At 39.6% G+C, this 14,564-nt stretch overlaps 1 protein-coding gene and 1 pseudogene across 1 annotated transcript; one reads left to right on the top strand and one right to left on the bottom strand.

The window, feature by feature from the left end:
- The window catches only part of LOC147115479 (extracellular calcium-sensing receptor-like), a 117,516-nt pseudogene that overhangs the window by 72,883 nt on the left and 30,069 nt on the right, over positions 1-14,564 (top strand).
- LOC147115480 (extracellular calcium-sensing receptor-like) lies at positions 4,235-10,013 on the bottom strand. The gene is made up of 5 exons (XM_085989745.1): positions 9,756-10,013; positions 7,689-8,463; positions 7,228-7,487; positions 5,240-5,363; positions 4,235-5,148 (listed from the first exon to the last, which is right to left on the bottom strand). The coding sequence occupies exons 1-5, from the start codon at positions 10,011-10,013 to the stop codon at positions 4,235-4,237; spliced, it is 2,331 nt and encodes a 776-aa protein (XP_085845871.1).

Consider the following 14,564-nt stretch of genomic DNA (forward strand, 5'->3'; position numbering starts at 1 on the left):
GAAGGGGTTCAGAAGTCGAACGCGTGCACAGGAGAGGTAGCGCATGCGAATTGAACTTAAGTTTTTTTTGCAGGTTTTTCCGGGAGGGTAAGTCCCCAGAAGTTAGACATGTAAAAAGCAGTCGCATTTATAATTGGTGAATTATTTAAAATAAAAACATTTTTTCCACAGGTTTATTATTTTTAAATACTTTAAAGAAAGGTAAGTTTATTTTTAGCCCCGTTAGAAAATGTAATTAATTTTTTCAAAAATTTAAATTATTGTTTGAAATAGTTATTTCATGTAATTTATAGTTTATTTTAAGAATGTGATTTAAAAAAAAAATTATTTGAAGATTTAGTGATGTTTTGGGGCTTATAGAATTTATAGGTTTGACAGCTCTTCCTGTCAAACTTATAAATGAAGCATTCCCTGCTACCATTGGCTCTTCCATGGCCCACGTGATCCCAGGGGTCGCCTCAAACTAACTGCGCCCCTGGGATACGCAAGCACTGCACACAGGTATTTGAAGGAGCCCCAGGTTCGGAATTCCAGGGGGGCCCACAGCTCAACGGCCAGCATGGTAGGTAAGTGCAGATGGGGGCTTGCACCCGTGGGAAGCCCCCGACCCGAATTTCTGGGCCAATAAACTTACCTTTCTTTAAAGTATTTTTAAATGATAAATATGTGAATAAGATTTTTTTTTAATTTTTTTCAAATCTTGTGCTGGTAAAAGCAGGCCTTACGCCTGCTTTTACCAGGTGTGAGATTTCTAAGGGTTTTCTGCGGGCGGAGGTTCTCCAGAAAGCGGAACTCTTCCCCCCCCCCCCCCCCCCCGCAGCGGTCCTTCTGCAAGGCAGGCGACCGATCTGTCAAGAGCATTCTTGACAAACCGGAAATACCGGTTTTCAGCGCATGCGCTTGGCATGTCTGAAACCGACATTTCCCATGTCCCTATGGGTGTGTTCACAGTGCGTATACACCCGTAGGGATTGGAATATACGGCCCCTTGTGTAAGGCCACAGACGTAGCCATACTGTTCCACGCTGCAGAGTTGTGTGCACCATATTACATTACGAACGCCAGGAGCACAGCGTACAGCCCATGCATAAGACGCGCCCACAAAAATCTGTCAAACCAAAGCCTCGCCCACAGAAACTTCTTTCAGGTTCTTCCATTGAAATTACATTTAAAAAACTTTTTAAAACTTTTAACAAATTTTAAAAAGTTTTAACTGAACTTGTACTTGGACTTATTTCATATATTTCATTTTCTTAATATTATGTAACTAAATACCAACAATAATTTTGCATTCGTTTTCCACTTGAAGGTTAGAACATAAGAAGTAGGAGCAGGAGTAGGCCATACGGCCCCTCGGGCCTGCTCCACCATTCAATAGGATCATGGCTGATCTGAACTTAGACTCACGTCCACTTCCCTGCCCTCTCCCCATAACCCCTTATTCCCTTATCAGCTAGGAAACTGTCTATCTCCGTTTTAAATTTATTTAATGTCGCAGCTTCCACAGCTCTGTGAGGTAGCAAATTCCATAGATTTACTACCCTCTGAGTGAAGAAGTTTCTCCTCATCTCAGTTTTGAAGGGGCAGCCCCTTATTCTAAGATTATGCCCCTAGTTCTAGTCTCACCCATCAGTAGAAACATCCTCACCGCATCCACCTGATCAAGCCCCCTCACAATCTTATATGTTTCGATAAGATTGCCTCTCATTCTTCTGAATTCCAATGAGTAGAGGCCCAACCTACTCAACCTTTCCTCATAAGTCAACCCCCTCATCTCTGGAATCAACCGAGTGAACCTTCTCTGAACTGCCTCGAGAGCAAGTATATCTTTTCATAAATATGGAAACCAAAACTGTACGCAGTATTCCAGGCGTGACCTCACCAGTACCCTGTATAACTGCAGCAAGACTTCCCTGCCTTTATACTCCATCCCCCTTGCAATAAAAGCCAAGATTCCATTGGCCTTCCTGATCACCTGCTGTACCTGCATACTAACCTTCTGTGTTTCATGCACCAGGACCCCCAGATCCCTTTGTACTGTAGCACTTTGCAGTTCCTCTCCATTTAGATAATAACTTGCTCTTTGATTTTTTCTGCCAAAGATACCTTGAGCTAAATGAAAAGATTCTCGTTCTTTGATTGTTTACTAACATGAAATAAATTGTTTAATTGTTGGACTTACCACTCAGATTAAAACCGTTTCTATCACTTGGGAAGTGTATTAAACTGTACATTATTTATATTTCATGCTAAGAAACATGTTCATTTTCTTATTTGCAATAAGGAGCATTGCAGAGCATTGTAGAATGTTTTGTTAGCCCAAATAATTACCTGTTCTGTACGTCAAATATCCCGGCATTTTAAATATAAGGATGCATTGAGTGTATTTTATGTAAATCAAGTAAGTTTTTCTATTCTTTTAAGGCTAGCATTTAATGTCCTGTCAAAGGTCGATTAACTTTATGATGGATTGCGATTCAACAGCACTGAACTGTATTGGCAATGATCCTTGTGATTTACTATACACCATGAACGTAGCACACCAGCTGTTGGGCAGCTTTAAATGTATTATATAAAATAATTAAACAGCAAAATGGTTTTATTTCATACATTTGGAGGAAGTATAAATGATTTGTTCCAAATGCCCAGTTCTTCATCATACAATTGGAGTGCAGAAAACATTGATAATTTTAAATATTAATTGTCATATTTTATATTTTTAATATTTCTAGATGTTGATACTAGGTACAGGTATTTTATCGTGAAGTGATACTAGAAGGGTAAACAATCCTTTGAGAGGCACTGTGAAATCGGTGGAGAGACCACATAGAGCCTATCCCCTCTGTTGCAAAAAAAAACCTTTAAATCTTAGGATATGTCAAGCGGTATGTGTTCAGTACAAGTAGTTTGTTTCTGTGGTGGTTTTCTGGTAACAGTATCATTTCAATTTTACTTAAACTTACTGAATAATTTGCAGATTTTGCAAGTTTTAGGGTAAAAGTTGTATGAATTACAATTATATCTACTGCTTGCTCTCAATTTTCAATACAAATGGTTTCCTTTCACAGTGAAACAAGCTCCTGCACCTGCTTTCATTAACCGTAAAATTTTTGGAAGTAATTGCTGGGCAGTTGGTGGGCAATTAGACCACCTCTGTGCAAGGAATGAGTATTTGCCCCATCAGGCATACCTTGACAGATCGCAAGTTAGAGATTTAGTGCATGCGCATGTGGAAATCATGAACTTGCAGTGAATTTCAAAGGCGGTATGATGGCGCACTGTCAGAGTACACGGTAATACCTACCACAAAATCTGCCCCTAAGAACTACACTTCAAAGTGAGGAGGTTACATGCAACCTTTATTAATCACTGCTTGGGCCTCAGCTGGAGTATTGTGCCCAAGTATGGCCACCTTACTTTAGGAATGATGGCAAGGCCCTGGAGAGGGTGCAGAGGAGATTTACCAGAACAGTACCAAGGATAAGTGACTTCACTTATGTGAGAGACTAGTGATCATGAGATTGTTTTGTTTACAATAGAAAAAGTAAGGGGGAGATTTAATAGATTTCTTCAAAAACAGGAGGTGTTTTGCTAGAGTAAATAAGCAGAAATTCTTTCCAGTAATGTGTGGGTCGGTAACCTGAGGAAAATTTAACGTAATTGGCAAAAGAACCAATGGGGAAATTAGGACAATATTATTTACACAGGAAGTTGTTACGATCTGCAATGCACTGCCTGAAAGGTTGGTGGATGCAATTTCAATAGTAAGCTTCAAAAGCCAATTTGATACATACATGAAGGTGGCGTGTAGTGGGGGTGGGGGGAGGTTTGCAAGTCTATGGGAAAGAACAGGGCAGTGAGCCTAATTGGATAACTCTTTCAAAGAGCCTCTACGGGTAAAATGGCTCAAACGGCCTCCTTCTTTTCTGTAAGATCCTATGACTAGCAATTCTTTCACTGTGAAGCACTTAGTGATGCCGTAGGGGCATGGAAGGCACCAAGTTATTTGTTTTTCCTTCCCAATTTCTTCATTAAATACAAAATGAAGCCTACAGTTTAACTAACAATGTTATTAAGTATTGGAAATTTAATCAGCCTCTCTTAAGTGCTTTCTTTGCGACAACTATTCCATAATGCAGTTATAGACATCACAAATGGACTTAATTATTTGAAAGTGTATTTTATGTTCCAATGGAAGAGTTATTAACACTGGCTTTTATAATTAGAAAATTGTTCAGATATTCTTCGAAACAACTTTGCCCATGATATGTTTCTTCGTATTTTTTTCTTTCTTCAGCAAGATAATGTAACATTTAAGAACGAAAATACAGATAAGCAGAGCAAAACTGGAGGCTAAAATTGCGAATATTTCTACAGCCACAGTATATTTCCCAGGAGAGCTTATATAAGCTGGAATGAAAGTTATCCAAACTGCACAAAAGATAAGCATGCTAAAAGTTATATGCTTGGCTTCATTGAAGTTATCTGGAAGGTGTCGAGCTAGAAACGCAACCACAAAGCACACACAAGACAGAAATCCAATGTAACCAAGTACACAGTAAAAGGCTATTGTTGACCCTACGTCGCATTCAAAAACGATTATATCCTTAAAATAATCAGTGTTTTTCAGAGGATAAGGTGGCGATGTAATTAGCCACACAATACATATTAAACATTGTACAAGTGTAAGAAGAAAAACAGTTAAGCGTTGTTGTGTTGGGCCAAACCACTTCATCATGGTATTATTGGGAAGGGTTGCATTAAATGCTATCACCACAACAATTGTTTTTCCCAAAACACAAGAAATACAAAGAACAAAAATAACACCAAATGATGTGTGACGTAATGTACAAGACCAGCCGGAGGGTTTTCCAATGAACGTTATTGAGCACACAAAACAAAGGATTAATGCAAAAAGAAGAAGGAAGCTTAATTCCGAATTGTTAGCTTTAACAATGGGAGTATCTCTATAAACATAGAATAAAACAAGTACACTTGTCGTTAAGCAGGCTCCAAGCAATGCCAATGCCATTAGAATGATTCCCATAATTTCTCCAAAGGAAAGAAATTCAATATCCTTTAGTACGCATCGGTCTTGTTTTTCATTGGATCGATATTCCTTGGGACATTTAATGCAATCAAGTGAATCTAAGAAGAGGTAAGTTTAAATTATTAGAAAGAGTCAATCTGAAAAAATATATATATGCATGAAACATTTTATGCAATAGTTTATTCTTACCAGTGGAGTTACTAATTTCACCATAAGGACATTGTATACAATCAAAACAACAAATCGGCCGTCCTTTCCTTGTGGCTTTTCGTGTTCCATGTAGACAACTTTCAGAGCAGACTGCTTTTGGAACCTGGGTAGGCCAACAACAACAACAAAATCGTGCATTTATATAGCCCCGTTAATACAGTAAAAACGTCACAAGGTGCTTCGCAGGAGTATTATCATAAAAGAAATCGACACTGAAACACATAAGGAGATATATGGGCAGATGAGCAAATGCTTGGTGAAAGAATATGTTTTAAGGAGCGTCTTAATGGAGGAAAGATAGGTCGAGAGGTGGAGAGTTCTAGGGAGTGAACTCCAGAGTTTAGGGCGTCGGCATTTGAAGGCAACGGTCAATGGTGGAGCGATTAAAATCGGGGATGGGCAAGAGGCCAGAATTATAGAAGTGCAGATATTTCGGAGGGTTGTAAGCCTGGAGAAAGTTACAGAGAGTTGGGGAGATGGGCGAGGCCATGGAAGGATTTGAAAACAAGGATGAGAATTTTAAAATCGAGGAATAGAAACAAGGGATCTCAGATAATGAGAGCTTTGCAAATCCTATTTTAATATAATTGATTTTGTTGACGGTTTCCAATTAGATATATTAATTATTATTACTCAACAATAAATTATGTGTGCTTTTGACAGAGTTAGAGCAAAGCTGCTCTTTCCCCATAGCCCTGCATTTTTTCCGACTTGAGTTCATATCGAATTGCGTTTGAATGTTATTATTCAATCTGCTTCCACCACTTTCCCCATAATAATTCAATGCGTGAAAATAATTCCTCTGGTGCATTTGTGAATTAAATACAATCCGTTAGGTGCTCCTTGCAAGGAATTCATTGAAACTTAACAATAGTGCCTGTTAGAAAATTGTTTTCTAAATAGAACTCAGTAGTACCAGTAAATAAACTTGTGTATTACATACGAAAATAAAACTAGCGTCTTCTGGTTTATATCAACTTCCATCGAGTCTACAGCACAGAAAGAGGCCAGTCGGTCCAACAGGGCATCGACCTGCGTTTATGCTCCATACATGCCTCCTCCCACCCCTCTATCTAATCCTATCATCATTTCCTTCTATTCCGTTCACCCTCATGTGCTTATCTAGCCTCCTCTTAAATGCATCTATGATATTTTCCTCAACTACTCTTGGTGGCAGCGAGTTCCACATTCCTATGACTCTTTCGGTAAAGGATTTTCTCCTGAAATCCCTATTGGATTTATCAGTGACAATCTTATATTTATGGCCTCAAGTTTTGCTCTCCCTACAAGCAGAAACGTTTTCTCCATGTCTATCTCATCAAACCTTTCATTATCTTAATGACCTATACCAGGTCACTCCTCAGCCTTCTTCTTTCCAGAGAAAAGAGCCACAAACTATTCAGTATTTCCTGATAGTTATAGCCTCTCAGTTCTATCATACTTGGGAATCTTTTTGTCACCTTGTCAAAAGTCTCAATGTCCTTTTTACAACATGGAGACCAGAACGGTGCACCACTTGGCAAGTGTGCATTAACCAGGGTTCTATACAAGATCAACATGATTCCCTGCTTTTCAATTATATCCCTCTATAAATGAAGCCCAGTGCTTGCTTTCCTTCTTAAGGCGTTAGTAATCTGCGTCACTACTTTTAGTGATTTGTGTATGTGTACCCCTAAATCTCTTTGTTCTCTACCCAATTTGTACTATTATCCAAGCAGTATGTGCCTCCTTATTCTTAATACCAAAACGTATCATCTCACATTGATCAAATTTCCCTATTAAACACCCATCCAGCAAATGTATCCATGTCTTCCTATATTTTGTCACATTCTTCCTTTGTATTAATTACACACTCATCCGATATTCGATAAAGAAGCAAGTTTGCTTAAGGCGAGATTCATCGGCAACTCCTCATTGTTCAAAAGGACGCAAACATTGCTGAACTGTTCTACACATAAAAGCCTTACCTTAACTTGGCCTCCACTCCAGATAATTCCCTCTTCGTTGATCACAAATTCTTTTCCTGATGGACCAGCTCCATCATAATACCCAACATTGACAAAATCGACACCACCAAATGCATTTGGTTGCGAATTTACAATGTCATATGTTGCGACCGGGTCACCATTTTTGTCAAAATGCACCGTTTCGCCAATCTTGGTAACGAAATTTACCATTTTCATATAATGTAGCAGCTGCCAAAAAGGAAAGATGGTAAAATGAACATAAAACATGTTATTATTAATTCAACATAGGCATTCCCTCCGATAGAAGCCCCCAACATTAGCGAGAAATCTATCTAATATTAATGTGGATGGTTATTCTTCTTAAGTTCTCAATAGTTTTTAAATAACATATGCTCTTACCTGCCACGGTTGGAAACTTGAAATATTTGCACAGCTGTTATTGAAAAATGGTCCCTTCCCATTTTCACATGAAATCATATTGTGAATTGCATGGGCTATAGCATAAGTTGCTTTATATACATTGTAAGTAATCCTGTACTGTGTAACATCATTAAATGCATTGCGTGCTGACTGCAGATTCTCTCTTCCTGTACACTCATTAAACTGCGAATAAATGTTCCCTTCATCTGTTTTGTTTTCCGTTTTACTTAGGGTGCAACCAAAAGTTGTCTCCCAAAACTCTTTCATTAAAATGTTTCCCGGATATTGAGAAGGGTGGATCTGCAATAAAAAATCTTTCAGCCCTGGTATATCTACTTTACGAATTGCAATCCCAATTGTACCAGAAAGGAATCGGTTACTTTCTTCAGCCGTGAGCAATGACGTAGCTGCCCAGGCCTCGCTTGCTATCCATTGAATGCCAGTGAGGTTCTGTCGAACGATTTCTTTCACTAAAATAGCCATATCCGATTGCGCGAGAAAGGCCATGACAACTTTAGTAGAAGATGCCTTTATAGTCGCCAAAGTTTGAAGTGCTTTCTCCTGCGAGTATGTTTTATGAAAAGTCTCAGAGAAAGCGATGCAAACACCCAGTTCCTCTACCGCTTCTGTGAACGCTTGCATTCCAAAGTTGCCATAGTCACCGTCGCTTTTAATTGTCCCGATCCATTTCCATCCAAAATGGTTCACAAGCTGGGCTAAAGCCCTCGCCTGAAAGTAGTCGCTCGGTATTGTTCTGAAAAATGACGGGTATTGATTTCTGTTGCTCAAACACGCACAGGTGGAAACGTAGCTGACCTGTGGAATAGTAAAATTGAAAAGATGAGAAAATCATGTGTCACTGGCAATTTCCAATGTTTGAGGAACAATTAAATATTGAATCGCGCTTTACCCAATTCCAGCTTTGTTCAGCATTCAATTACTTTTCATTTCTTAACTATTTTAATTTTCCGTCAACAGGGCTGATTCCGCTGGCTGAATGCTACTGGTAGCAAATGCTCCCGTCAAGGAACGTCAGTCCGGAAATCAGATGCCGTGGACCAGCGATTCTCCGGTCCGCTTCCACAGCCAACTTTTGGGAAAAAAGGGCCGTGGAATCACCACTAAAAGTGCTAACAAGTCTGAACAATGTATATATCTCATTCGATTTTTTCCAAAATCAAGCTCAATAAAGTTTAGAGCAGATATGGCAAATAATAAACTATGCAGATTAAACGATGTTTATACTTTCCATTATGAGTTTATCAAAACAGCTGATAACATATTCTCGCCAAGAATATAAAGAGAGAAAGCTGGAAATACTCAGCCAGTCAGGGAGCATATGTAGAGAGAGAAACAGAGTTTCACGTCGACACCTTTCATCAGAACAGGGAAACGGGGGAGGGGAGGAGAGGACAAAAGGGAAGGTCGGTGATAGGGTGGAAGGCAGGAGAGACTAAAAGATGAAATGGACGATGGTGCAAGGCAAAAGGAATCACTCCATTATCATCTCCGTTTGCCTGCATCATCATCCCTTTGGTCATTTAATCTCTCCAGCCCCTGCACTTGCTTAAAATCTATTACATTTCTGAATTTTTCCAGTTCTGACGAAAGATCATCGACTTGAAATGTTAACTCTGTTTCTCTATCCACAGATGCTGCCTGATCTGCTGAGTATGTCCAGCATTTTCTGTTTTTATTTCTGACTTACAGCATCCGCAGTATTTTGCTTTTTTACATTATACAGCCATTTGTTTAATTCATCATTAAATGTAACAATTTATATTTTCCTCTATAATAATTGCATCAAGGTAAACTGCAATTTTAAGAAGACTATAAGGAAAGAGCAAAATAATTTGCATAACCTATCAAACTGTGACAGGTACATTACCCATCATTAAAGTGAACGGTTATGTTACAGATAAGAAATGCATTCGGTTTACCGAGTATTATTAAATTAGGTATCATTTTAGGTATCATTTAGATTATTAAAAAATAATTAAAGATTTCTCTTGGAGTATTACCATTATGTGGAACTAATTGTAAGCTGAAATTCCTTTAATTCTTCTGTTACATTGCTCGAGTTATGATATATCAATTCAGTAACTCACCATGGGAATCCTGAAAGAACCGATTAAACTCGCTATCGCCATAGACTGTGACGATCCAGAGTCACCAACAATTGCGGAAACCGTGGAGGATCTTTTGCAGTTTAAATCTGAAGATGATCCTTCCGGTCTGTTCATGAATTCAAAGGCGGCTTTGAGAGAGAGCGGCGGCATGGTACACGCATCATAAATCCGATAGCCCAGTGTAACATTGGGAAGTAGCTTTGGGTCCTTGTTTATCTCTTTGATAGCAAAAACCATCGCCAGTACAAAGCGAAAAGTTCGGTAAAAAAATCTGTGGAAGACACATTGCTGGGTTAGAAATCATAGATATCTAGCGGAAATTGTTTTAGCTTTCGTAGCTGTGATATTGAAACCTCTATATTCTGAACTAGAGTTATAACTTTTTAGTTGAGACGAGCAGGTGTTTGTGGATGAGATTACATATCGAAATCTGAATTGCATTATTAATCGTTAATCTTGAATGTCGTCTTGCAATTCAAACTAATGCAATGTAACATCAATTTGGTTTATCATTTGTTCGTAAAGATTAGAACGAATAGGTTATGTTTTCATTTCACGTTTAAACAACAGGATTTCTACCATTATTTTGGTATTTGCTTTCCAAACACGTCTTCAGAGGTGTTAAATGAAAGATGCGGAAATTATTTTGGCGGTTGCTAAAACAAATATAGAGACTGTTTCATGTTTCTTCTATTTGAAATACGACATTGGCATTCCTAAAACAGGTATTCGAAAGTCCTGCATTCGCTATACCAAGACAGAGCACGGTTAGATGAAACAATGAAAGGAATGTTAGGGATTGTACAACATTTCCCTTTGAAAACAATGTATGGAAGGATATTCTCTCGCGCAAGAATAATTGATGATCGATTATTGGATCCGGCTCTTGGCCGTAAGTTTGGTCCAGAACCAGCACACAGTTAAATATTTGCTTATATCATCACAAACGAGTGAATCTGCAACAAATATCTAATTATCGAGGTTCAGTCTATCACTCACGTTGTGCATTTGACCGCAGTTGGTTGGGTATTAAATGGAAGATCCCGATGTTCAACATTGGAATGAACACTGAAAACTCCGCCGAGAACGATGTCTCCATCCTTAGACATCCCGTCCAATTCATCCATCCCCCAGCGTGTGCAAGTTGGCCCGTCCGTCAACCGCACAGGAACAAATCCAGCTAATAATAAACAACATAGAAAACCGTGATCATCCTTAAAAGCTAAAGTAACAGCAGTGATTCTAATGTATTGCATATTCACTTTAGATACTGCAAGTGCCATTTATAACTGCTATTGTTCATTAGAAATTGATGGAAATGTTCAGAGTTCAACCAAATTAAGGAAAAATCCCAAAAGGAAACAAGTTACGACTTGACTCAGCCCAGGGAAAAAAAGCACAACGCGATGGGAACACATTTTAATGACACTATCATCGGAGGATGCCATCATAGGTTAACCTCCTTTCATTGTTTTAATGGTAATATCAGGCGATGGGGTAACTTTCAGCTTGGCGTACGTAAAACTGGTGGAACAGGATCGTTATGGGGGATTTTAACTATCATATTAATTGGACAAATCAAATTGGGCAGGGCTGCCTTGAGGATGAGTTAATTGAGTGTATTAGGGATGGGTTTCTTGAGCAGTATGTAACTGAACTGACCAGGGGGCAAGCAACCTTAGATCTGGTCTTGTGTAATGAGACAGGATTAATTAAAAATGTCCTAGTAAAGGATCCCCTTGGAATGAGTGACCATAACATGGTTGAATTCCATATTCAATTAGAGGGTGAGAAGGTTGGATCTCAAACAAGCATGCTAAGCTTGAATAAAGGAGACTATGAAGATATGAGAGCGGAATTGAGTAGAGTGGATTGGGAAAATAGATTAAAGGGTAAGACGATACATGATCAGTGGTGTACATTTAAGGATTTATTTTACAAATTCCAAAAAAATATATTCCACTGAAAAGAAAAGGGTGTAATAGAAAAGACAGCCATCCGTGGCTAAGTAAAGAAATTAAGGATAGTATTCGACTAAAAACAAGGGCATATAAGGTAGCCAAATCTAGTGGGAGGATAGAGGATTGGGAAAACTTTAAAAGACAGCAAAAAATAACAAAAAGGTTGATTAAGAAAGGGAAGATAGATTATGAAAGTAAATTAGCAAAAAATATAAAAAAGATAGTAAGAGTTTTTATAGTTATATAAAAAGAAAAAGGGTGGCTAAAGTAAATGTTGGTCCCTTAGAGGATAAGACTGGGAAATTAATGGTGGGAAATATGGAGATGGCAAAAACACTGAATGAATATTTTGTATCAGTCTTTACAGTGGAAGACACTAAGAATATCCCAACACTGGACAAACAGGGGGCTATAGGGGGGGAGGAGCTAAACACGATCAAAATCACTAAGGAAGTGGTACTCGGTAAAATAATGGGACTCAAGGCGGATAAATCACCTGGACCTGATGGCTTACATCATAGGGACTTGAGGGAAGTGGCGGTAGGGATTGTGGATGCATTGGTAATAATCTTCCAAAACTCCCTCGACTCAACAAAGTTCCCGGCAGACTGGAAAACTGCTAATGTAACACCCTTATTTAAAAAGGGCAGTAGACAGAAGGCTGGAAACTGTAGACCGGTTAGCCTAACATCTGTGGTAGGTAAAATTTTGGAGTCCATTATTAAGGAGACAGTAACAGGACATTTGGATAATCATCATTTAATAGGACAAAGTCAGCATGGTTTTATGAAGGGGAAGTCATGTTTGACAAATTTGCTGGAGTTCTTTGAGGAAGTAACATATAGGGTGGATAAAGGCGAACCAGTGCACATAGTGTATTTAGACTTCCAAAAGGCATTTGACAAGGTGCCACACAAAAGATTATTGCTTAAGATAAAAAATCACGGGATTGGGGGTAATATTCTGGCATGGATAGAGGATTGGCTATCTAACAGAAGGCAGAGAGTTGGGATAAATGGTTCATTCTCAGAATGGCAATCAGTAACTAGTGGTGTTCTGCAGGGGTCGGTGCTGGGTCCCCAACTCTTTACAATCTATATTAACGATTTGGAGGAGGGGACCGAGTGTAGCATATCAAAGTTTGCAGATGATACTAAGATGGGAGGGAAAGTAGTGAGTGAGGAGCACATAACAAACCTGCAAGGGGACATAGACAGGCTAAGTAAGTGGGCAGAGATTTGGCAGATGGAATACAATACTGGAAAGTGTGAGGTTATGCACTTTGGCAGGAAAAATCGTAGAGCAAGCTATTATCTTAATGGCAAGAAACTGGAAAGTACTGAAGTACAAAGGGATCTGGGGGTCCTGGTGCACGAAACTCAAAAGTTAGTATGCAGGTGCAGCACGTGATTAAGAAGGCCAATGGAATGTTGGCTTTCATTGCTAGGGGGATAGAATATAAAAATAGGGAGGTATTGCTTCAGTTGTACAAGGTATTGTGAGACCGCACCTGGAATACTGCATACAGTTTTGGTGTCCATACTTAAGAAAAGACATATTTGCTCTCGAGTCAGTACAAAGAAGGTTCACTCGGTTAATCCCAGGGATGAGGGGATGGACATATGAGGAGAGGTTGAGTAGATTGGGACTCTACTCATTGGAGTTCAGAAGAATGAGAGGCGATCTTATTGAAACATATAAGATTGTGAAGGGGTTGGATCGGGTGGATGCGTGGAGGATGATGGGTGAAACTAGAACTAGGGGGCATAGTCTTAGAATAAGGGGCTGCTCTTTCAAAACTGAGATGAGGAGGAACTACTTCACTCAGAGGGTGGTAGGTCCATGGAATATGCTGCCCCAAAAAGCTGTAGAAGCTACATCATTACATAAATTTAAAACAGAAATAGACAGTTTCCTAGAAGTAAAGGGAATTAAGGGTTACGGGGAGCGGGCAGGAATTTGGACATGAGTCTAGGTTCGGATCGGACATGGCCCTGTGGGTAGCGGAGCGGGCCCAGGGGCCGTGTAGCCTGATCCTGCTCCTATTTTGTGTGTCTAATTCTGTTAGATTCAGGAGATGGTTCTGTGATAGTGGATTGGAGGTTAGGATCAGATCAGCCATGATCTTATTAAATGGCGGAGCAGGCTCGAGGGGCCGATTGGCCTACTCCTGCTCCTATTTCTTATGTTCTTATGTTCTTATGTTACGCCGGTTATGCATTCCGCCCGACTAACATTTCCATTGACTTCAATGGAAAGGCATATTGAGCCTAATGTAGGCAGGCCTGTCCCAAACCGTCAGCTTTACATCCACGTGGAAGTCGAAATTTACCCCCAATGCCTCCACTGGCATTGTAAATCTTCTGCATGGATGTGAACATTTCTGAGTGGTGAGGTCAATTTTCAGCTTGCCGTCAGGCTTAAAACTGGTGTTGAAGTGCGCACTGGCGGAAAGCTATTGTCTAGCATGGAAGGTTTGACAGCATTTTTGGGTTTCTAAAACTCACATTACTACCGAATTACTTAGAAGAGACAGGAAAACCATAGGGGTTAAAATTCAACTTAGTATGGGCGCAAAGCGGGAGGTAGCTGATTCTCCGCCGGTTATACACGCGCCCTATTTTAATTCCCTTTGAAGCCATTTCCTGATCGGAATACCAGTGCACATGGGCGGTGCACTCTTTTGACAAGCGCAGCCCAAAATTGGAATCGGGGCCCAAATATATCAGGACCCCGATTTAAAGCAGCAGTTGGCTTCAGTGAAATTTACCAAGAGGGAATCGTAGCGTACTGGTAATGTCACTGGGTTAGTAATCACAGAGGTCTG

Source organism: Somniosus microcephalus, chromosome 6, assembly GCF_052327205.1.
Source record: "Somniosus microcephalus isolate GS21.2 chromosome 6, FLI_Smic_1.0, whole genome shotgun sequence".
Classification (NCBI taxonomy): Eukaryota; Metazoa; Chordata; class Chondrichthyes; order Squaliformes; family Somniosidae; genus Somniosus; species Somniosus microcephalus.